This window comes from Doryrhamphus excisus, chromosome 3, assembly GCF_030265055.1.
Source record: "Doryrhamphus excisus isolate RoL2022-K1 chromosome 3, RoL_Dexc_1.0, whole genome shotgun sequence".
NCBI lineage: Eukaryota > Metazoa > Chordata > Actinopteri > Syngnathiformes > Syngnathidae > Doryrhamphus > Doryrhamphus excisus.
In genome coordinates this window covers 23,340,429-23,363,344 of record NC_080468.1, presented here as the reverse complement: position 1 = coordinate 23,363,344, position 22,916 = coordinate 23,340,429, and the positions used below count along the sequence as shown (strand labels likewise).

The following is a 22,916-nucleotide window of genomic DNA, read 5'->3' as shown; positions in this document are numbered from 1 at the left end:
GTACAAAGCATATGAAGACTGGCCACCGAGGATCATACGGTATACGTTTTATACTCCACTGCACTGCCACTTTGTTTGATAAAGTGCTGAAAGAAATAATAAACTTCTTCGTACAAAGCGTTTAGTTACAAGCTGACTGGGCCATTGGTCCTAAGACCCTTAGCTGCCCTACAAGGTGCCTGTCGTAGAAACACGAAGTTCGACCCGAACAGTGCCTGCACCAAATATAAAAATATTAAGTAGGGAATTTACAACACCGATCGACTGGGGAAGTCCCAAAAAGCAATCGGTGGGTTGGAGACAATGTAATTGAAGCAAGCCACCACTTTGAAAACGATGACGTCACCACCAGTGAGAGAGACCTGCCCCCTAGTGTCCACCACAGCACAACGTTTTAATATTGGAGCCCTCTTGGCAGCTCAAGTCCATTAAGCTGGACTTAAGTCGACTTAAGCGGGTCACAGGGGTGATGGAGCCTATTCCCCCTGTCTTCGGGCGAGAGTTGGGGTACACCCTAGACTGGTCTTCAGCCAATCACAGGGCACATATAGACAAACAACCATTCACACTCACATTTATAGCCATGGACAATTTGGAGTTGCCAATTAATTTTTGGAATGTGGGAGGAAGCCCGAGTCCCCGGAGAAAACCCACACATGCATGGGGAGAACATGCAAACTCCACGCAGAGATGGTGGAATTGAACTCAGGTCTCCTAGCTGTGAGGCCTGCGTGCTTACCACTTGTCCCTCATGCAGCCGTCTGTTTACTGTACCGCTTATCCTCACAAGGGTCACTGGAGCTGTCTTTGGGTGAGAGGCGGGGTACCCATCAGACCCTTAAAGAATAATAATACAATAAATATACTGAATAGTAGTAACAACAAAATGAATGAGCACACAATGATTAAGAACTACTAACTAGAATAATATAAATATAAATAATACATGCAAAAACCCCAGGTTCATTTAAATTATATAAGCATACTCCACCTGTCTAAACATGTGCAAACTATGACTCATTGTGTGCAATATTGCATTACTCAAAGGCTAACCTCAACCAGTACTTGTATGAAGGTGTGTAGGCTGCGTCATAGTAATAAGAGCTGGTTGTGTGGTAATGGATGGGCGGCTCGATCCAAATATCAATACAAAGGGTAGTGTCACTATGGGGTTTGATACTAGCATGATAAGAGCCATACTTTTTTTGTAGTTCACAAATTAAAGGAAAATTCACAAACTCATTCAATAATGTTGAGAAATGTATTTAGTTATTTATTTGACTTTTAATGGATTGATTCCAAATATGCAGTTGAGTGCTGAGATTCATTGTCAGGAATTGATGGTCTGGCTGCTGTAATGTCATTTAGATAGCTTAAAAAAGATAATGATCAGAAAAATGATTAGGTCTACTTCATCAAATGGAAGATTGAATCAGAGAGATGTCGATTGTGTTTGCATTGAATGTTTAGGTGTCTTTTGTGTTTGAGACAGGCGACTGGGCTGACGCAGACAGGAAATATGTGGGGAGTGTGTGTGTGTGTGTGTGTGTGTGTTAGAAAGAATTTGTGTGTTTTGGAAGTGCTTCTCCTCCTTGCATGACTACTTCTCTCGAGTCTTTACCAGTTTGGTCCTGCCCCACCCTCATTTTGCAAGGTAAGCCTTCAACCTCAGCCTTTTTATATGCACATATTACTCTTATTGGTTATAATATACAGAACACATTGTTACTTTTGTTGCAATTGCCACGTCCTAAACCTTCAGTTTTCATTTTTTTCCATACTCCGAGTCAACTGAGAAGCGTCGGAGCAGGACAATAATCTACTTAGTCTTCTTATCGTTGACATCAAATTGAGCTTCACCACTTCCTGAAAGTAAAGGTGGGGGGTGTTTGTGGTAAACATTAGCGAAACATGGAGGGTCTGAAATGCATTATGCACACAGAGAATAGACATAAGGTCGCCGTCCTTGTAGCCAGGCTCGTGGAACCTGACTCTACCTCAGCCCCCCCTACCCCCTCCATGCACCGTCGTCACAGGTAGCTAGGCTTTCATCACAGCGGCTTCAGTTACCTCCGGCATAGAAGCCGCCTGATCAGGCTAAGTTGAGCATAAAGTTCTCCCGGACCTCTCGACCAGACTTTCCAGAGGCCTCTGAAGATGGAGCCAGAGTCAGACAGCATCATCCAGCAGTTGAGTTGGCTCTTTCCTCTCGCTTGGAGTGGCCCGTCTTGCACTCTAGTTCAGGCATTATAAATATTGAAATTAGCAACAGTCATGGCTCAGTGCACTTTGGTCACTACAGTGGCATTATGAATGCTAACTATCACTTTCAAGTTCTTGCTTATCTGACAGTCTCTGTCATGAACTTACATTAGCGCTCCACCCTTGTTATGTTAATATTTATTGAACCCTTGCAACATGTGGCATCCCCTGATAAGGTATCAACCCTGTCAGAGCATCCTCATCATATGTTGTGCCACATAAGCACTTTATGATGGCACAGATTCCAAAGGCATCGAGAGGAACCAGCGTTCCTCCTGTGTCATAACAACGGCCTTCGTTTGCACATCAGCATACAGTATGGCGAAACTTTGCGGTGCGTGCAGTCAGGAGTGGGTGATACTGCACATTTTGGCATCGACCTGATATCAAGTAAAAATCCTGGGTCGGTATCACTGATACCAGTGCTATTTATGTGAACCATTTCCGAGATCGTTGAATGATTTTGCCTTTAATTTGTAGAGCATGATTATAATCAGAATAAAACACAATACTAAGATTTTAGGCAAACAAAAATGTTGTATTATGTGTATTTTCCTCTACAATTCCAATCATTTTTTAACATTTTTGTATTTAAAAATTGTTGAATTTGCAAATGTGCGGCACGGTGGTCTAGTGGTTAGCGCGCAGACCTCACAGCTAGGAGGACCAGGGTTCGATTCCACCCTCGGCCATCTCTGTGTGGAGTTTGCATGTTCTTGTGGGTTTTCTCCGGGTACTCCGGTTTCCTCCCACATTCCAAAAACATGCTAGGTTAATTAGCGACTCCAAATTGTCCATAGGTATGAATGTGAGTGTGAATGGTTGTTTGTCTATATGTGCCCTGTGATTGGCTGGACACCAGTCCAGGGTGTACCCCGCCTCTCGCCCGAAGACAGCTGGGATAGGCTCCAGAATGAATGAATGAATAAATGTATTTTCTCTACAATTCCAATCATTTTTTAACATTTTTCTAATTAAAAATTGCAGAATTTGTATGTCAAACTGAAATATATCAGTGGTGTCATGCTAATTTGGCTCAGACACTGATATCATGCTTGGTATCAACACTATTAATATTTGGATCAATTCGCCCACACCTAGTGTGCAGGTGTGACTTGCTTGAGAGCCCACACGGTTTTCATTCATTCATTCATTTTCTACCACTTTTTTTTTCACGAGGGTCGCGGGGGTGCTGGAGCCTATCCCAGCTGTCTTTGGGCAAAAGGCGGGGTACAACCTGGACTGGTCGCCAGCCAATCACAGGGCACATATAGACAAACAACCATTCACACTCACATTCATACCTATGGACAATTTGGAGTCACCAATTAACCTAGCATGTTTTTTTTGGAATGTGGGAGGAAACCGGAGTACCCGGAGAAAACCCACGCATGCACGGGGAGAACATGCAAACTCCACACAGAGATGGCCCAGGGTGGAATCGAACCCTGGTCCTCCTAGCTGTGAGGTATACGCGCTAACCACTCGACCCCCCACACGGTTTTGTGTTGCACAAATGTTGTGCTATCTATCTATCTATCTCTCTACTATACTATCTCTCATTCTCATCTGAGTCTTAGTGTAATGGCCGTCATAAGTCTGTCTGTTTACTTACAGAGAGGAAGTCGCCAACTGGTTGTGGTCATTTGGGAACTTTGTAAAGATCGTTTGCTTTCACTTCCCCTTTCTGCAGTCTAAGGAAGCATCCTGAATGATATGATACTGATGTTCTCTCCCCGAGCAGCATGCTCCCCTTCCAGGCTGCAGCCGGTCAGTTCGGTCCAGAGGTCCGAGAGCTGGGCCTGCACTTGTGGAGGGTGGAGAAGATGAAGGCGGTGCCCTTGCTCCCCTCGGAGGTGGGAGCGTTTTATAACGGCGACTCCTACCTGGTGCTGGAGAACCGTGGTGAGCAGGGAGCCGACCTTCACATGTGGATAGGTGAGACGAGACACTGCTTCTTCTTTGAGATACCGTTGAAGAGTCGTGTTGAAAGAAGTCGCTCTTGCAGGTGAGAAGTCATCCCGTGATGAGCAGGTGGCATGCGCCATGCTGGCCACCCAGCTGGACAACTTCCTGGGTGGAGACCCAATCCAGCACAGGCATGTCCAAGGCTACGAGTCCCCCGAGTTTATGCAGCTCTTCCCCAGAGGCGTCAGCTACAAGGTCTGACCTATAGCACCACATGTATAAACTGCTGAGGTTGTTTTGTTGAAAAGGAGCCTCTCGTCACAGGATGGAGGTGTAGAATCAGGCTTCAGGAGGTCTCAGGGCTCGGGGACGGTGCAACGCTTGTACCAGATTAAAGGGAAACGCAACATCCGTGCCAAGGAGGTGGAGCTGTCCTGGGAGAGCTTCAACAAGGGAGACTGCTTCATCTTGGACCTTGGGAAGGTGATGATATGCTCCCCAAAAACAGCATGTGACCCACAATGTCTCATGTCAAATCTATTTTTCACGCTCAGGTGATTGTGTCCTGGACTGGATCCCAGGCCAATGTCTTTGAGAAGCAGAAAGTACGGGAGATCGCCTCGCTGATTCGTGACACGGACAGACTTGGCAAAGCTCGCATTGTGGACACATGTGAAGGGGAGGAGCCTGAAGAAATGCTGGAGGTACAAAACACCATCTGACGTGGCCAGTCAGTGTATTTTATCACTCTTTTTATGTCTTGGATGCTGTGTGGGATGTGGGGCAGGTCCTGGGACAGAAGCCTGAGCTGGCTGAAAGCTCTCCGGAGGAGGACAGCAGAGCCGACATATCCAACGCCGCCTCACTCTACAAGGTTTTTAACATCTCTTTTTTGGAGGAAAAAACAAGGATCACCTTCGTCCTTCCTTCCTTCGTCATCAATTCTTTCCTTCCTTCCTCCCTTCCTTCCTTCCTTCATCATCAATTCCTTCCTTCCTTCCTTCCTTCCTTCCTTCCTTCCTTCCTTCCTTCCTTCCTTCCTTCCTTCATCATCAATTCTTTCCTTCCTTCCTTCCTTCCTTCCTTCATCATCAATTCCTTTCTTCCTTCCTTCCTTCATCATCAATTTCTTCCTTCCTTCCTTCCTTCCTTCCTTCCTTCCTTCCTTCCTTCCTTCCTTCCTTCCTTCCTTCCTTCCTTCCTTCCTTCATCATCAATTCCTTCCTTCCTTCCTTCCTTCCTTCCTTCCTTCATCATCAATTCCTTCCTTCCTTCTTTCCTTCATCATCAATTCCTTCCTTCCTTCCTTCATCGTCAATTCCTTCCTTCCTTCCTCACTTCCTTCCTTCCTTCCTTCCTCATCAATTCCTTCCTTCCTTCCTTCCTCATCAATTCCTTTCTTCCTACCTCATCAATTCCTTCCTTCCTTCCTTCCTTCATCATCAATTCCTTCCTTCCTTCCTTCCTTCCTTCCTTCCTTCCTTCCTTCCTTCCTTCCTTCCTTCCTTCCTTCCTTCCTTCCTTCCTTCCTTCCTTCCTTCCTTCCTTCCTTCCTTCCTTCCTTCCTCATCAATTCCTTCCTTCCTTCCTTCCTCATCAATTCCTTCCTTCCTTCATCATCAATTCCTTCCTTCCTTCCTTCATCATCAATTCCTTCCTTCATCATCAATTCCTTCCTTCCTTCATCATCAATTCCTTCCTTCCTTCCTTCCTTCATCATAAATTCCTTCCTTCCTTCTTTCATCATCAATTCCTTCCTTCATCATCAATTCCTTCCTTCCTTCCTTCCTTCCTTTCTTCCTTCCTTCATCATCACTTCCTTCCTTCCTTCATCATCAATTAATTCCTTCCTTCCTCCCTTCCTCCCTTCCTTCCTTCATCATCCCTTCCTTCCTTCCTTCATCATCCCTTCCTTCCTTCCTTCCTTCCTTCCTTCCTTCCTTCCTTCCTTCCTTCCTTCCTTCCTTCCGTCCTTCCTTCCTTCATCATCACTTCCTTCCTTTCTTCCTTCCTTCCTTCATCATCAATTCCTTCCTTCCTTCCTTCCTTCCACGTAGGTGTCTGACGCGACTGGTTCCATGTCGTTGACCAAAGTTGTGGGTAAGAGCCCGTTTGCCAAGGAGCTGCTGCTTTGTGACGACTGCTTCATTCTGGACAACGGTGCCAATGGAAAGATCTTTGTGTGGAAAGGTGATCACTTGGCCTTCAATGCTTCATTTGTATGTCACGGTTCTTCTCATTGGTCCTAATCTCTGTAATCTCTGATGTTAAGGCTCGGGGGCCAATGCTGAGGAGAAAAAAGTGGCTCTGCAGATGGCGGACAACTTCATCGAGCAGATGAACTACCCCAGGATGAAAACACAGGTACAGCAACACACTACCATCCTGTTGTGTTCACATTTGGTCCGACTAAAACTGACTAGAGTTCGATTTCTAGTGCGGTTTGGTCGGTCAAGTGGACGAATACGAACGAACAGGCAGTACACAGACCACCTGAGAGTTGGGTCTCGGCCAGCCTACCAGCAGACTCTAGTCCCGAGTGAGGCAAACGCCGATTGATGAGTAAAAAGCATCAGAAAATAAAAGTTAAATTGAAGCACAGAAGCCTAAATACTAGTGTTGTCAACAATAAACCGATGCGACTGGATATCCGGTTTAACACGGCCTCCTGAATCGACAAAAATATCCATAAATTATTAGATTAATCAATTATCGCGATATGCATCAATTATACAATATGGATCTAAACAGCATTAGCAGCGCTACATCCTTTTCACTCATGACACATTCCCGTCTGGATGCAACTATTTATTAGTGTGGACGCAAATCTCAGGAGCATTCCCATGTGGAGAGGGCCTCCCTTATCACCTGCTCTTTGCATGTTTTTTTTTTTAATGATCACTTGCACACCTCAAACATGAGTTATCTTGCTTCAGGTGGAGATCCTGCCTCAGGGGAAGGAGACCGTCATGTTCAAGCAATTTTTTAAGTGTTGGAACTAACCCTAAATCAAACATTTCATTCTGGTTTTTGTACCCACATTGACAACATTGATATTGTATTGTCATGAACAACATTAGTTTGTCATACCAATTTTATAAATGAATAAAAACATATGAACCTGTAGTGAGATTTTCACTTTCTTCTCTTTGTTTTGCTTTTATTGTCACCAGGACAACATAAATACAGGCAACACAAATTAATGTGATACCGTGATTCATTGCTATGATAAATGACTTTGACCTTTGAACCAGGGCGATGGCGTGGAAAAATTTCAGGGTTAAGCTTTGCGGACGTTATGTCACATTTACTCACTGTACAAGTCAAGAGTTTAGAGACACTCTCATGCTATTAATTGAGAAACAGGCACAGTATATGTACGTATTTGTATATCTATCTAGACCGACTGTATGTGGAGACTTAATACTAATGCACATCAGAAAGATACAATACGATATATGTTGACTTATGTGCATGTTTGCACATTGCTGTAGATGCAGGTTAAAGGTGAGAGAGACTTTGCCATGCTATTAAACATAACACATGCTATTATAGAGCTATGTGTATCATAAAGCTGCTCACTTCTTGCTCCAACAAGGCAGCCTTGACCTACCTACAGACATGCACACACATTTGTTGTTTGTTGTCAGATAATAATAGCAATTTGGCAAAGTTTAGCTACTAACACAGGAGCCACACAGCGAGGAGACAAGGGCTCGATTCCCCACTTGGGCATCTCCATTTGGAGTTTGCATGTTCTCCCCGTGCATGCGTGGGTTTTTTCCGGGTATTCCGGTTTCCTCCCACATTCCAAAAACATGCTAGGTTAATTGGTGATTCCAAATTGTCCATAGGTATGAATGTGAGTGTGAATGGTTGTTTGTCTATATGTGCCCTGTGATTGGCTGGCGACCAGTCCAGGGTGTACCCCGCCTCTCGCCCAAAAGACAGCTGGGATAGGCTCCAGCACCCCCCGGCCCTGGTGAGGAAAAGCGGTAGAAAATGAATGAATGAATGATTGAGTTTGGGCACAGACCTCACAGCTAGGAGAACAGGGTTCAATTCCACCCTCGGCGATCTCTGTGTGGAGTTTGCATGTTCTCCCCGTGCATGCGTGGGTTTTCTCCGGGTACTCCGGTTTCCTCCCACATTCCAAAAACATGCTAGGTTAATTGGCGACTCCAAATTGTCCATAGGTATGAATGTGAGTGTGAATGGTTGTTTGTCTATATGTGCCCTGTGATTGGCTGGCCACCAGTCCAGGGTGTACCCCGCCTCTTGCCCTAAGTCAGCTGGGATAGGCTCCAGCATACCCGTACCCAAGTGAGGATAAGTGGCATAGAAAATGGATGGATTGTTGTGGGATAGGCTCCAGCACCCCAGCGACCCTCGTGAGGAAAAAGCGGTAGAAAATGAATGAATGAATGAATGTTCTCCCCGTGCATGCATGTGTTTTTTCCGGGTATTCCGGTTTCCTCCCACATTCCAAAAACATGCTAGGTTAATTGGTGATTCCAAATTGTCCATAGGTATGAATGTGAGTGTGAATGGTTGTTTGCCCTGTAATTGGCTGGCGACCAGTCCAGGGTGTACCCCCCCCTCTCACCCAAAGTCAGCTGGGATAGGCTCCAGCATACCCGTGCCCAAGTGAGGATAAGCAGCATAGAAAATGGATGGATATAAATATTCTCTTTTTACTTTTGTTATGACTGAAATTGTACTATTTTTGTTGGTTTGATAAGAAACAAGGTAATATGACTAACATTTTAAGCCAAGTGAGCCACTGTAAACACACAGCGTGCGTCAGAGACTTAATGTCACTGCTGTAAAATTCGATGCTATGGTGAGTGTGAACGTGCCAGTAGAATAAAGGTAGCCTGGCTGGCTGCTGTGTTGTGGCCATAAAAGGAAAGTCCAAAAGTCAAGCCGATGAAGAGACAATCAAAAAGGTTGGACAGGCAACCAAGGTTGTCCAGTCTTATTTCCAACTGCAGAGCTTCACCTCCACTCCCTCCAACTTCAGGTAATTATCATTGTTAGTATTAATGATTATCATCAGACCTGACTTCATTTTCGCTATTATTATTCTCATTTTATGGTGTTCTTTTTCAACAAAATAATGACTTATACTTTATAAGTTGATTCGGGGTTAATAATACTGTAACATAGAGCAATGATTCTCAAAACATAGATGACAAGTACCATCTTAAAAGTGATTTCGCTTACCGCCATTTGCAATCATGGTTTAGCTTTTAGCTTTTATGTTAGCACAGGAACATTTTATAACAAACAATCAATAATGATGAGATATGTGGACGGAAATGAAATAAGGTCGGCTCTGTGCAAATGTAAACGCGTTTATTTCATTTCCATCCACATATCGCAACATTATTGATTGTTTGTTCACCTGCTGTATTTAAAAAATTATATAATTTATTATATAATATAATATAATATAATATTATATATATATATATATATATATATATATATATATATATATATATATATATATATATATATATATATATATTATATACTATAATTAGTAGATGGCATTGATGGCATTGAAAATAAACTGTGTATAATGTATTGTATAAGGATATAGACTAAGTAATAATATATTACATTTGTAAAGCTGCTCTAACTAAATTTTATTTTCAAGCTACTGACCAGATGTACCACCAGAGGTACTTTGAGAAGAAGTTTGAGAATTTATGGTACATTACGGTTAGGGCCATGCTTTCTTTAGCGTGGGCCGCATTCTGAACAATCAAAGGATGTGGATGTGGGGCACCAATTTGATGTTCCTATTTCATCCATCTCTTGGAAGTGTGGAAGTGGTAATTTTTTGGCTTCTTATTTTGTATTTCTTATGTAATACAAGTGTAATGGTGATGGTGTTGAAACACAGCCCTTATCATGTACTTCCATGTCTTCCTTGCTCTATTTTTTTTTTAACCATTTTTCGGTTTTGGTTGATTTTATTTTCCAAATGCAGGCCAAAAAAAGAAAAAAAAATGCCCCTGGCAACAATCTGTTTTTCCTTATCTTGATTCATCTGATTTGGAAAGTTTTATTATTTTTAATTTATTATTTGATTAGGATTAAATCAGTCGGAATACTATGTTTTTTTTTTGTTGGTCTGCAGGAGTGAGGCGACTTGAATGGAGATGAGGAGCATTCTGAAGTCAGAAAGAAGTAAGTTTCCATTCAGTCACTGTTGGATAACTGGCAACCTTTGACCTCAGTGCGGCGCTGACGAGGTGTCGCATTTGTAGTGTTGACATTGCATTGTAAAATAAACGACCCGACCGCACACCTGCAGGGGTGAGCTTGCAGCTGAAGGTGGAGGATTACAACACCAAGCAGAGCAGCTCCATCGGGGCCCTGCGCTGGAACCTCCCTGAGGAGAGCATTCAGGTCCACAGCTCGGCCCCTAGCGGACCCATCAACGGTGCCAACCTCACCGGACACTCACAGGTAAGCCGCTGAAACTAGACCGCCTTCCACCGTACACACTTATATATTTACGTATTTATGGATATGATCCCTGAAAGCACCAGCAACACCTTCGCCAAAGCAGTCTGAAGGATCTGCGTAGCCTGCAGGAGTGTGTACAGTTCATCCAGCACTGGAAGGAACAAGTGGAGCAGGTTTGCAAGGTAGAACCCAATTGAATGTTGAATTGTTCCTGAAAGTAGCTTCTTAAGCATGTCCAAAACAAATGGGAACGATGGGAAACGTGCCTTTCCACATGGGGATGGAAGTAAGTAAAGGTCTGCATGTGCTGTTCCAGCGTGATGGAGGCAATACGGAGGAAGGAAGCAGTAAACGGCAAGCCCAAAAGTCGGACTCACGCACTGAGCGAAGTCTGGAGGAGAGCAGAAAGCTCATCTTGGAGTGGGCCAATGAGCTCAGTCACGTGGACAAGGTTAGTTCCCCTCGCCAAATGATGGGCGGCATCTTTAACGACACTGGTCTCATCGGCCGAATGCACGTTTTCAGTTCCTGAAGGAGAAACCCTGTACTCCTGAGAGCAAAGAGCATGACAAAGAACTGGATGCTAATGAGCAAGCACAGTTGAGGATGATGGAGTGGGCCAAGGAGCTGCAGAAGGTCTCCGAGGTGAGGAGAAACCTGAACGTTCATCTTAGGAAGCACGCCACTGACCTAATTTTGGCGATTCGTGGCTTTTACTTGCAGAGCTGCGGCGTACCAGGTGACGAACTGGGCAAAGTGTTGCGGCTGCTGGGCCTGAAAAAGAAACGTCTCATCAGCCTGATGCCTCTGCTGGAGTTCATCACATGGTCGCTCCTCAAGGAAGACAGCGTGGTGAGTGCTGAGAGATGACACCCAGGCAAGGAAGCAGGGGGGGCCGAGAAAAGCCCATAGTAGTTGAAATGTGGGAAACTTAAAAATGAGGTCAGCAGGTTCCAAGCAATAAGATCATAAAGCAATAAAAGCAATTGGGTTTATAGTCAGAATGAGGCAAAGTCAAGCTGATACGTGACGTGGTGCGAGAGCTTTATGAAAGCCCTTTATGTAACATCTACCCAGTTGTGCGTGTGAGAGTGCAATAAATCAGACGGGTCACTGTTTATATAAGCACCCTTGTACCGATAACATCAAGTCATAGTCACCAATAAGAAAGGTCAATGACTGTTCAATGTTTGAATAGTGCATTATTGCTCTCGTAAAAAGACGGTTTCTGTGCTGCACGGCCATCTTTTACAATTTTGTGTCCTACATAAGGAAACAGGAGGATAACGGCTGTTTTTTTTTTTTTTTTGTCATTCTCAGGGCATGATCCCACAGTTATGGTTACTGGTAAAGCAGCGCACGTGGACAGCAGGAACTTCGAGATACATCCCCAACTCAGGTAGCAATGTTGCCCCATAAACGTTTGGATCTGATACCAAGATCATTGAATGATTCATTCATTCATTTTCTGCCGCTTTTTCCTCACGAGGGTCGCGGGGTGTGCTGGAGCCTATCCCAGCTGTCTTCAGGCGAGAGGCGGGGTACACCCTGGACTGGTCGCCAGCCAATCACAGGGCACATATAGACAAACAACCATTCACACTCACATTCATTCAAAATCATTCAATTCAAGATCATTGAATGAGTTCGGTGGCACGGTGGACAAGTGGTTAGCGCGCAGACCTCACAGCTAGGAGACCAGGGTTCATTTCCACCCTTGGCGATCTCTGTGTGGAGTTTGCATGTTCTCCCTGTGCATGCATGGGTTTTCTCCAGTTTCCTCCCACATTCCAAAAACATGCTAGGTTAATTAGCGACTCCAAATTGTCCATAGGTATGAATGTGAGTGTGAATGGTTGTTTGTCTATATGTGCCCTGTGATTGGCTGGCGACCAGTCCAGGGTGTACCCCGCCGCTCGCCCCCAAAAGACAGCTGGAATAGGCTCCAGCACCCCCGTGACCCTGGTGAGGAAAAGCGGTAGAAAATGAATGAATGAATGAGTTTGGGCACAGACCTCACAGCTAGGAGACCAGGGTTCAATTCCACCCTCGGCCATCTCTGTATGGAGTTTGCATGTTCTCCCCGTGCATGCGTGGGTTTTCTCCGGGTACTCCGGTTTCCTCCCACATTCCAAAAACATGCTAGGTTAATTGGTGACTCCAAATTGTCCATAGGTATGAATGTGAGTGTGAATGGTTGTTTGTCTATATGTGCCCTGTGATTGGCTGGCCACCAGTCCAGGGTGTACCCCGCCTCTTGCCCTAAGTCAGCTGGGATAGGCTCCAGCATTCCCGTGCCCAAGTGAGGATAAGTGGCATAGAAAATGGATGGATTGTTGTTAATCAATCATAATCATCAATCCGCTCACCTCTCTGATTGGACAACAATACGCAGCCTGGCATCCTGATTTGTTTTATGATGTGCCATTTTGGTCGTGTACGTCAATACCTGATGTTTATGTCTGCTTTCAGTTTGGAATTGGATCCGCAGTGCAACAGGTGAGGGAAGCACACAAACAAAAAAAAGGCGTGTGTGAAATGTGAGACAACTAATGGACTTCACTCTCACAGCTGACGTGATTCTGGACCCCATGACCAACCACCCGTGGCTGACTCTGTCTGAGGACCAGCGTAAAGTTCAGGAGGGTCCCTCGGAAGCCAACCTGCCGTACAGCTCACAGCGCTTCGACAGTTGGGCCTGCGTGCTGGCCTGGGAGGGCTACAGCCGAGGTCGCCACTACTGGGAGGTCGACATCGCCAACAACGGCTATTGGCGACTTGGACTGACCACGGTCAACTCCAAGCGCCACGGCCGCTTCCCCATGAACCCAAAAACGGGCTACTGGTGCCTCTGGCGCAGCACGCACCAGTTCTACGCCTGCACCAAGCCTGAGACGCCGCTGCCTGTCGCGCTGGTGCCGCGGCGTATGGGCGTATACCTAGACTACGAGGAAGGACAGATCTCCTTCTACAACGCCGAAACAAAGTCCCACATCTACACCTTCACAGGGAACTTCAAGGAGAAGGTGTACCCTCTCTTTGCGCCTCTCGATGGCCGCACTCTCATGACCATTATCCCGCCACACAACATCTAAACTATTCTTGGACCTTCTTTAGCATGAGCTAGTACAAGAACACAAAAGGCTTCAAAAACAAGGAATGTGTCATCATGGAGATCTTAAAGTGCTTGATGATATTGCCAATAAATGCCTGATCTCTGCACTCTGCACTATATATAAATATATATATATATACACAACGTGTACATACAGTACTTTTCCTTTTTATCACTAATCTTTCTTCCGTCTTAACAGAATGTCTAAATTATTTATATTTAAAAAGCTAGAACTAGTAACTCTATGATTTACACTTGCACTTTACCATGCAATGTAACGTCTAATGTAACAGCTCTTTTTTCAATCTTTTGAAAGAAAATAAGAGAATTAGCCACCCCCCCAACCCCCCCAAAAAAGTGCAATATTCTGTAAAATAAAAGAAAAGTTGAAATATATGTGAATGTATTTATGTGTACTCTGAACTGTGCTTTATTATTAATGGATTTGTCTTTGAATTAAAATGTTGTGTTACAATATAAATATAATAAAGCTTATTTGAACAATGCTGTGTGACAAGATGATCATTGATCACAAAGCTAATTTCAAGCTTATATAATGACATCCTCACAGCTAGGAGGACCAGGGTTCAATTCCACCCTCGGCTATCTCTGTGTGGAGTTTGCATGTTCTCCCCGTGTATGCGTGGGTTTTCTTCCGGGTACTCCGGTTTCCTCCCACATTCCAAAAACATGCTAGGTTAATTGGCGACTCCAAATTGTCCATAGGTATGCATGTGAGTGTGAATGGTTGTTTGTCTATATGTGCCCGGTGATTGGCTGGCGACCAGTTCAGGGTGTACCCCGCCTCTCTCACCCGAAGTCAGTTGGGATAGGCTCCAGCACCCCGGCGACCCTTGTGAGGAAAAGCAGTAGAAAATGAATGAATGAATGAATAATGACATCCTCACAGCTAGGAGACCAGGGTTCAATTCCACCCTCGGGCATCTCTGTGTGGAGTTTGCATGTTCTCCCCGTGCATGCATGGGTTTTCTCCGGGTACTCCGGTTTCCTCCCACATTCCAAAAACATGCTAGGTTAATTGTCCACAGGTATGAATGTGAGTGTGAATGGTTGTTTGTCTATGACCAGTCCAGGGTGTACCCCGCCTCTCGCCCAAAGACAGCTGGGATAGGCTCCAGCACCCCCTCGTGAGGAAAAAGCGGTAGAAAATGAATGAATGAATGAAAATCACACAGTGAGCTTGTAAAGCACTGTCAAGCAATTATAGCTTTGGCCTGTAGAGGTCAGTGCAGACAGAAAGATCAAGGCCTACAGCACAAGTTGAACTCTACACACTAAACAAAACATACTATAAACTCCAACCACATCATTTGCATAACAAGCTTGTCACTGTGCGTCACATTGACACATGTGGAATAATGCAAGTAAAAGCACTGACCGCCAGTATGAGGAAGCACAGCCGTTGGCGAATGTTGCAGCTTTTTCCTGCTTCCGCTATCAAAGTCAACTGAAAGAGAAGGGGGGGAAAAACGCTATGAGCTGGAGAGGGAGGAAAATATTGGATGTTCACATTCTTTGGCAATAATAGCTTATCTTATTTGCAGCAAGAGGACGACTCTAATGAGAACATGTAAGTTTGACGTAGCATTGAGGACTCTACTGTTACGGTTTACTGATTCATGCTTCTTCATGTGCTTCTAATGTTACCTTCAGGGTCAGCTTCAGGCTTGCCTACATTTTCTCCTACAACCTTCTACAGTTCTGTGGACACACGTGGATACTGACTAATACCATCATCAGGTTTTTCACATTTGGCCAAGGTCTGCTTGAATCAGAATCAGATCAGGGGTGTCCAAAGTGTGGCCTGTGGGCTATATGCAGCCATCTGCCGACAACAAAGGTACATTTAAATACAACCCCATTACAACCTTACATTAAAACCAAAGAACTGGATTTATTTATTTTATTTTATAACTGATTTATTTTTCTTAACTGAAGCAGGTGAGGCCTGCAGTTCTTTTGGATGTTGTTGTGGGGTCTTTTATGACTTCTTGAATGAATCACTTTTGCACACAGGGCCATGTAGGTTTGTTTTTTTCCCCCTTAATTATAAAACGTATCATTTAAAATATGTATTTTGTGTTCAGTTATGTTGTCATTTAATTGGTGACTCCAAATTGTGAAGCATTGTTTGTCTATATGTGCTGCATTCACCACCCTAGTGAGGATAAGGGGCATTGAAAATGTATTGAACGGTTATTTAATAGTTCAGTATATCTTGAAATTCAAATTAACAGAAGAATATATGTACCATACCTTCAATTTTTCTATGTGCAGCCCAAAGTGGAAAAAGTTTGGACACCCCTGAATTAGATACTGTAAAAGTGAAAAGAGTAAAAAAGCATTTTGATATTTTTTTTGTGCCAGCACAGATGCCACGGTAGACACTTTTTATGCTGTTGGCCTTGTAATGAGCCTCTGCCAGCTGTTCTCCATCTTGGAGCTTTTCCACATTGCAGACGGGATTGAGGAAGCCAAACTACTTCCGCGCCTCATCCAAGTGGGCACAACTTCCTCCTCTAAATCAGTTATATTGGCGGTAGCTATGTTAATTCAAGTGGGAGTTGACACTTTTTTTCAGGTTTTGGAAAAGAACCTCCTGCTCATCATGCTCATCCTGTTGGAGGAGTTCCAGAGCAAACCAGTCGTGTGTGTGCAACTCTTCTTTTGGAACATTCTGGACCTACTGAGGTGCACTGAGTCCATTCTATACAGGAAAAGTGTGAGAATATTAGCTACCAAATGTGTAAAAAAAAAAATTGTGCTTGATGTCAAGGTACTCTCATGAAGTGCTATGTGCGATAGACACCCCTTTCACTGTCATGCTGTGGGCACGCTACACTCTGTGGATTCCTGTATACGTCCTGTCCGTCATCACTGAAGGTGACATTTTATTGGCTGTTCATAGTAATTACATGAAAATTGTCCATAGATATGAATGTGAGTGTGAATGGTTGGCTGGAGACCAGTCCAGGGTGTACCCCGCCTCTTGCCCGAAAACAGCTGGGATAGGCTCCAGCATCCTAGTGAGGATAAGCGGTATAGAAAATGGATGGATTGTGTCATTGTTCATTCATTCATTCATTTTCTACCGCTTTTTTCTCACGAGGGTCGCGGGGGTGCTGGAGCCTATCCCAGCTGTCTTCGGGCGAGAGGCGGGGTACACCCTGGACTGGTCGCCAGCCAATCACAGGGCACATATAGACAAACAACCATTCACACTCACATTCATACCTATGGACAATTTGGAGTCGCTAATTAACCTAGCATGTTTTTGGAATGTGGGAGAAACATGCAAACTCCACACAGAGATGGCCGAGGGTGGAATCGAACCCCGGTCCTCCTAGCTGTGAGGTCTGCGCGCTAACCACTCGTGCCACCCCTGGATTATGTCATTGTTTTAGTCAAATTAGAGGAAACTTAGCCCTGTATCTTAAAAGACTAATAAAATACATAAATATATGGATTGTGTAAAAGATGCTCAATAGGAACAATTAAAATAAAATTAAGAGTTAATTTACTTTTCCAACTTTGTTGATGTAGTCCACTTCCCGTCCTCCAGGGGTCACTATATACCAAGCAACGCTTGACATTGCGCAAGAAGCTTCCGCCATACAGAATTCCACGGATTCTTCACCCAGTCAACAACAGTTCATCCTCACAGCCTCCCTGCCTCTTCTTGCTCTCGGTAGGATGAAGCTAGACTCATCATAGAAGAAGAAGAAAACAATATAATTGTGCATCTTTAACCCCGTCACTGCTGTAATACTTTGCTGTTGTCAGGAGCGTCGTTCACAGTGTGGCAGTTGCTGAAGGAGAGACAACATCAGCTGGAGAGGTGGACCAAGAAGACAAAAAGGAAGTGACTGGTGTCTTAGAAACTAAAAGATACAATATATATGGAAGCATTCTTTTATTTACACATGACTGTGTTTGCATGGTTGTGAAGCTGTGTTTCTGCGTGTGGACTACCAGCCATACGCTCTGGTCCACACTGACTTCTTCTTGAACTCTGGAGAATAGCTTAGGGCCAAAAGAGCAGCTGGAAAACAAAGCAGACCATTTTGGATGCATGTTAATGAAGATATTGTCTGAAAAAACATTTGGTGGATTTATTATTTACTTCACAAGAATGAGTACACCCCCACATTTCTGTATATATTTCATTACATATCTTTTCATATGACAACATGGGCCGCACGGTGGTTAGTGGTAAGCATGTTGGGCACATGTTGTGATTGTTTGTCTGTATGTGCTCTGCGATTGGCTGGCTAGGCCGTACCCCGCCTCTTGCCCAAACACAGCTGGGATAGGCTCCAGCATACCCCGCGAGCCTAGTGACAATACAATACTTTGAAACAATGTAGTCGGTGTAGAGTTTAAATAACAAAAAATAATAAATAAGAAGGGCGTCTAATGGTTAGCGCGCAGACCTCACAGCTAGGAGACCAGGGTTCAATTCCACCCTCGGCCATCTCTGTGTGGAGTTTGCATATTCTCCCCGTGCATGCGTGGGTTTTCCCTGGGTACTCCGGTTTCCTCCCACATTCCAAAAACATGCTAGGTTAATTAGCGACTCCAAATTGTCCATAGGTATGAATGTGAGTGTGAATGGTTGTTTGTCTATATGTGCCCTGTGATTGGCTGGCGACCAGTCCAGGGTGTACCCCCACCTCTCGCCCAAAGACAGCTGGGATAGGCTCCAGCAACCCCCGCAACCCTCGTGAGGAAAAAGCGGTAGAAAATGAATGAATGAATGAATGAATGAATGGGTAGAAAGCAGTGCATCATCACCTTTGGCTGTGTTGATGGTTGAGCTCGTCAGACTTTGTTCAGGTCCCTCCGTGATGCTGAGAAGAAACTCTATGAACTAACCCACATGCATAGAAAAATATTTAATAATAACATTTTAAAATGGAGGAGCTTGAACATGACACCAATATTAGGGTGCTGGTGATGATGACCTTGTGCGACTGGCAGCTCCACGGTTCTTTGTTGAGAAGTAGGGGCAGGCTGTGCGACAGTCCCAGCAGGCATCGAGGCAGGGTTCGTTCTGTAAGCGACTCTTCGCCGTACAGGTCGTGTGGGAGCGAGGCATTGGGCTTGGACATAGGTTGCCATGGGAACCAACAGGTTCTAATGCAGAGCAGGAGGGGCATGGAGTGGTCACCCCAGGAAACGACAGCGGCGGCAAAAACTTGAAACAGGAAGTCTGTGGCCTGTGGAACACACCATTAGGATAGAGTAAATGTGTGCATTTTTTTGCACATGTGCAGACACGCATCCAACCTACCAGTTTGGCGTCCATACACATGACAGAGGCGGAGCCGTAGGCAACATTTCGGGTGAGTCCCATCAGCTCCAGCAGCCACTCCATTCGTTTGCTTACACCTGGAACACAGCAATCCATTGTAAAGAAATAAGTAACTTTGTCGACCTCTTGTGGGCAAACGTTTTACAGCATGAATTTCCTTTCTTGAGTATCAAAAAAAAAAAGTGACCTGTGTGAACGCTGGCAGCCAGGCGACATTGGTAGAAGGTATGCACAAGAAACCAGCCCACTCGGTGGCTCGGCCAACCACGGAGAACACTGGCGATGATGTCATTCAGCCCGAGGAGGGGAATTCTGCCCTGGGATGCCAGGTAAGCTAAGACAAAGCAGGTTTTCTCCATCTGAGCCTAAAAAAAAAAACCCAGGGGACAGCAAAGACTGCAAAAATAATACAAACAGCTCTCTGAATTTTTTAAAATGTACTACAACGTACCTCTGTGACGCTGGCAATGCGGTCAATCTCAGTATCAGACATCTCACGCAAACATTTGGCAATTCCAAAGTACAAATCCACTTCACCAGCCTAAAAGAAATGAGAATTAAAACACATCTCCAAAGCCTCGCCAATTATACGTTGCCATACCTTAATTTGGTTAGGAAGGAGGCTAAAGATCTTCTCTGTGGTGGAGCACAGCACCCCCCAGCACACGTTGGGCGGGTTGGGCAAGGCCATGGCCTGAGCAAGGCCCTGCAGTACGGAGCAACACAGGGAGAGACGCTGAGGTCGATGATCTTCTTGGAAGGCCTGCAGGCCCAGCGTGGTAACATAGAACTGTAGCTTGTCCTCTGCAACATGCTTCATCCACAAGGAGAGATTCTCATAGAGGAAGGCCCGGGTCTGGGACTGGATTAGAATGAGGAACACCATTTAAAAGAGGACCTACTATGTTATTTTCCCACTTTTTCTGATCTATAAATGTATTTAGAATGTTGTATTCTTGTGTTAAACAATGCCAAAAGATTCATATATGTAATGAGGTTTGCACATTTGGGATTTGGGCTCAAAGTGCTCAGTTTCACAGGGCGTTGCAAAACTGTTCTTTTGTGATGTCACACAGGCTTAAATTATGTTAATTAAAATTACCACCGGTTGCACTACTTCTGCTTTTATAGCCGTTTGTGGGGGTTGAGTACACGGTGTGACCTCACACAAACAACCACCACTCTCAACGACTATTAAGCTCGCCGTTTTTCTCCGTTCAGAGCAGACAATGGTAATTAAAGAGCATATTCAAGGTCAAAATGCAAGCCGGGGACAAAAAAAATGGGTACATGTTGGCTCCATTGGTAATGTACTGTATGTATGGCTTTGTTTTGTACAAACAAAATGTAAACAGAGGAAAAAATAAAGTAATGAAGTATCACTACTCACACTGATACTGTACGCAAGAGGTGGTGACAGCCAGGAGCCGAGAAAGAGTGATGCGTTCTGGGAATACTGAGCTTGAGCTGCCGCCAGCATCAAACACTGATGCTGAACTTCCTCGCCTGTCACAGGAGAAAATATGTGAACCTCAACATACACTGATTTGTAATGAATGCAGCATCTGTCAACTGTTACCGAAGCTGAGCCTCATCAGAGGGGACAGGACAGTACTCCAGTTGATGGGGGGGTACTGGAAGCTGGCTCCAACAGAGGCCAGAGCTGTCAGAGCAGTTTTGACCACACTCGGATGGGCAAACTCTGGACCTGCGTCAGGGAAACAGCAACACAGTTCTCCATGTTATCAACTACTAACTATGTTAACCCTTAGATGCATAAGTGGGTCAAAAATGACCCGGTCAGGTTGTTTTCTTGAAATATCTTTGTAATGAAAAAAAATTATCAATTCATATTCCAGGTATTCCTCAAAAAACATGTTTTTGATATCATGCCATTCACATTTTTAACTTATCTTTTATACATTTTAAGAATTTTTTGTTTTTGTGTTACTACCCCAACCTTCCATAAGTGGGTCAAAAATGACCCGGTCAGGTTGTTATCTTGAAATGTCTTCGTCATGAAACTTTTTCGTCATTTCTTATTCCAGGTATTCCTCAAAAAACATGTTTTTGATATTTCAACTTATCTTTTATACATTTTAAGAATTTTTTGTTTTTGTGTTACTACCCCAACCTTCCTTAAGTGGGTCAAAAATGACCCGGTCAGGTTGTTTTCTTGAAATATCTTTGTAATGAAAAAAATGTATCATTTCATATTCCAGGTATTCCTCAAAAAACATGTTTTTGATATTTCAACTTATCTTTTATACATTTTAAGAAATGTTTGTTTTTGTGTTACTACCCCAACCTTCCTTAAGTGGGTCAAAAATGACCCGGTCAGGTTGTTTTCTTGAAATATCTTTGTAATGAAATTTTTTTATCATTTCATATTCCAGGTATTCCTAAAAAAAAACATGTTTGTTATATCATGCCATTCACATTTTTAACTTATCTTTTATACATTTTAAGAAATTGTTGTTTTTGTGTTACTACCCCAACCTTCCATAAGTGGGTCAAAAATTACCCGGTCAGGTTGTTTTCTTGAAATATCTTTGTAATGAAAAAAACTGTTATCATTTCATATTCCAGGTATTCCTCAAAAAACATGTTTTTGATATTTCAACTTATCTTTTATAAATTTTAAGAAATTTTTGTTTTTGTGTTACTACCCCAACCTTCCATAAGTGGGTAAAAAATGACCCGGTCAGGTTGTTTTCTTGAAATATCTTCGTAATGAAAATTTTTATGATTTCATATTCCAGGTATTCCTCAAAAATCATATTTTTGATATCATGCTATTCACATTTTTAACTTACCTTTATGCAACACACAATGGATCCTCACATTTTCTATTGTTGTATGGGGTCATTTTCTTTTTCAAAGATGTAAAAAAGTGCAAAATGAAAATGTTTCTAACATGAAATCATTCTTGTGTGGTCCTAAATATAATACTAAATATCATACAAGTGATTATTCCTAACCAAAATGGCAAAATTGGCATAAAAACGCATTGATTCTAGAATGGGTGATTTTTGACCCACTTATGGAAGAGTGTAGGGTCCAGTCACTCGTGCATTTAAGGGTTAAGGAAACTAACCTTTCTTTCCAGCTTCTGTGAGCAAGTCCACGACAGCTTTGATGACACTTCTATCCGAGAGGTAGCTGAAATCCTGAGGGACTGAACCAACGACGACAACATCATCAGCGTCATAGCGTCAAGCGTTGTCTCCATTTAAAAGTGTGCTACCGTGCCACCAACCTGCTGTGTGACTATGGCCGGTGAACATGTGTGACAAATGTAAGTGACCCAGCAGACAGGCACAGTTGGACTGCAAGCCGATTGCTCCTGAGAAGGTCACAATCTGCAAGCACAGAATTCAAACAACACAGTGTGCACAAGGAAGAAAAGGGAAACGTGTCTGTTACCTGTGAGATGGTACGAATAACCTCATTAAGTCTGCTCTGCTGATGAGAGGAAAGCTCCTGTTCACTTTTCAGCTGGAATACAGAAATACACCAGTCACAAAAAGATAGGAATATTCTGCTTTTGGGTTAAACTGCAGGATGAACCAAGAAATGCATACATGGATGACACAGTTGTTGTGAATTTTACCAGCAAAAAGTACTTTAACATTCAAGAAATTTCACAGAAAAAAAACAGATCTGATGTTTACCTGAACGAGATAACTCTCTGATCCCACTAAGGCCACCAGTCCATTAAGAGCAGCTAGACGTTGCATGGTGGGACATCCCTAAAAAAAACAAAACATTACTAAATCATGGACTTTTCTTGGTTTGGGAGCATCACTGTGC

At 43.7% G+C, this 22,916-nt stretch overlaps 4 protein-coding genes across 11 annotated transcripts in view; 3 read left to right on the top strand and 1 right to left on the bottom strand.

Annotated features, from left to right (window-relative positions):
* focad (focadhesin) overlaps window positions 1-22,916 on the bottom strand; it is a 42,812-nt gene that overhangs the window by 3,089 nt on the left and 16,807 nt on the right. For 4 of the 6 annotated variants that reach the window (XM_058067849.1, XM_058067853.1, XM_058067852.1 and 1 more), the window contains 17 exons: window positions 22,778-22,855; window positions 22,530-22,601; window positions 22,363-22,465; window positions 22,201-22,281; window positions 20,683-20,811; window positions 20,494-20,609; window positions 19,705-19,965; window positions 19,555-19,644; window positions 19,291-19,468; window positions 19,083-19,180; window positions 18,754-19,008; window positions 18,584-18,659; window positions 17,311-17,831; window positions 15,168-15,236; window positions 11,344-11,427; window positions 2,071-2,235; window positions 607-837 (listed from right to left, as the gene is read on the bottom strand). In XM_058067849.1, coding sequence (XP_057923832.1) covers window positions 17,758-17,831; window positions 18,584-18,659; window positions 18,754-19,008; window positions 19,083-19,180; window positions 19,291-19,468; window positions 19,555-19,644; window positions 19,705-19,965; window positions 20,494-20,609; window positions 20,683-20,811; window positions 22,201-22,281; window positions 22,363-22,465; window positions 22,530-22,601; window positions 22,778-22,855 — 1,611 coding nt within the window. In that variant the 3' untranslated portion in view covers window positions 607-837; window positions 2,071-2,235; window positions 11,344-11,427; window positions 15,168-15,236; window positions 17,311-17,757. Of the gene's footprint in view, window positions 1-606; window positions 838-2,070; window positions 2,236-11,343; window positions 11,428-15,167; window positions 15,237-17,310; window positions 17,832-18,583; window positions 18,660-18,753; window positions 19,009-19,082; window positions 19,181-19,290; window positions 19,469-19,554; window positions 19,645-19,704; window positions 19,966-20,493; window positions 20,610-20,682; window positions 20,812-22,200; window positions 22,282-22,362; window positions 22,466-22,529; window positions 22,602-22,777; window positions 22,856-22,916 lie in introns of those variants that run through there. The other 2 variants (XM_058067850.1, XM_058067851.1) reach the window with 2 other exon arrangements.
* capgb (capping protein (actin filament), gelsolin-like b) lies at window positions 1,379-7,296 on the top strand. 2 transcript variants are annotated; one of them, XM_058068050.1, is made up of 9 exons: window positions 1,379-1,654; window positions 4,007-4,200; window positions 4,271-4,425; window positions 4,495-4,653; window positions 4,725-4,874; window positions 4,958-5,044; window positions 6,228-6,360; window positions 6,443-6,534; window positions 7,107-7,296. In XM_058068050.1, the coding sequence occupies exons 2-9, from the start codon at window positions 4,008-4,010 to the stop codon at window positions 7,170-7,172; spliced, it is 1,035 nt and encodes a 344-aa protein (XP_057924033.1). In that variant the 5' UTR covers window positions 1,379-1,654; window position 4,007; the 3' UTR covers window positions 7,173-7,296. The 2 variants fall into 2 exon arrangements, with proteins under 2 accessions (XP_057924033.1, XP_057924032.1); XM_058068049.1 differs by lacking the exon at window positions 1,379-1,654 and adding an exon at window positions 1,698-2,189.
* Window positions 10,344-13,948, top strand: si:dkey-219e21.2 (E3 ubiquitin-protein ligase TRIM39). Its single transcript, XM_058065920.1, has 9 exons — window positions 10,344-10,371; window positions 10,499-10,653; window positions 10,737-10,835; window positions 10,970-11,104; window positions 11,179-11,298; window positions 11,377-11,505; window positions 11,974-12,052; window positions 13,126-13,152; window positions 13,225-13,948. Exons 1-9 carry the CDS (start codon window positions 10,344-10,346, stop codon window positions 13,746-13,748), a joined length of 1,296 nt encoding a protein of 431 aa, XP_057921903.1. The 3' UTR covers window positions 13,749-13,948.
* On the top strand, window positions 15,201-17,920 carry hacd4 (3-hydroxyacyl-CoA dehydratase 4). Of its 2 annotated transcripts, XM_058068069.1 has the most exons (7): window positions 15,201-15,359; window positions 15,443-15,549; window positions 16,162-16,289; window positions 16,371-16,480; window positions 16,566-16,672; window positions 17,352-17,477; window positions 17,573-17,920. In XM_058068069.1, the coding sequence occupies exons 1-7, from the start codon at window positions 15,292-15,294 to the stop codon at window positions 17,653-17,655; spliced, it is 729 nt and encodes a 242-aa protein (XP_057924052.1). In that variant the 5' UTR covers window positions 15,201-15,291; the 3' UTR covers window positions 17,656-17,920. The 2 variants fall into 2 exon arrangements, with proteins under 2 accessions (XP_057924052.1, XP_057924051.1); XM_058068068.1 differs by having other exon boundaries at window positions 16,162-16,480.

Bases quoted from the DNA above. Each gene is read 5' to 3' on its own strand.
- capgb (XM_058068049.1), top strand. From the start codon at position 2,158: ATGGAGCCAGAGTCAGACAGCATCATCCAGCA. The intron at 4,654-4,724 runs GTGATGATATGC...TTTCACGCTCAG, and splicing joins TCATCTTGGACCTTGGGAAG to GTGATTGTGTCCTGGACTGG. The intron at 6,361-6,442 runs GTGATCACTTGG...TCTGATGTTAAG, and splicing joins AAAGATCTTTGTGTGGAAAG to GCTCGGGGGCCAATGCTGAG.
- hacd4 (XM_058068068.1), top strand. From the start codon at position 15,292: ATGTTCACATTCTTTGGCAATAATAGCTTATCTTATTTGCAGCAAGAG. The intron at 16,481-16,565 runs GTGCACTGAGTC...CTTGATGTCAAG, and splicing joins AACATTCTGGACCTACTGAG to GTACTCTCATGAAGTGCTAT. The intron at 17,478-17,572 runs GTAGGATGAAGC...TGCTGTTGTCAG, and splicing joins CCTGCCTCTTCTTGCTCTCG to GAGCGTCGTTCACAGTGTGG.
- si:dkey-219e21.2 (XM_058065920.1), top strand. From the start codon at position 10,344: ATGAGGAGCATTCTGAAGTCAGAAAGAA. The intron at 11,105-11,178 runs GTTAGTTCCCCT...GCACGTTTTCAG, and splicing joins AGCTCAGTCACGTGGACAAG to TTCCTGAAGGAGAAACCCTG. The intron at 13,153-13,224 runs GTGAGGGAAGCA...TCACTCTCACAG, and splicing joins TTGGATCCGCAGTGCAACAG to CTGACGTGATTCTGGACCCC.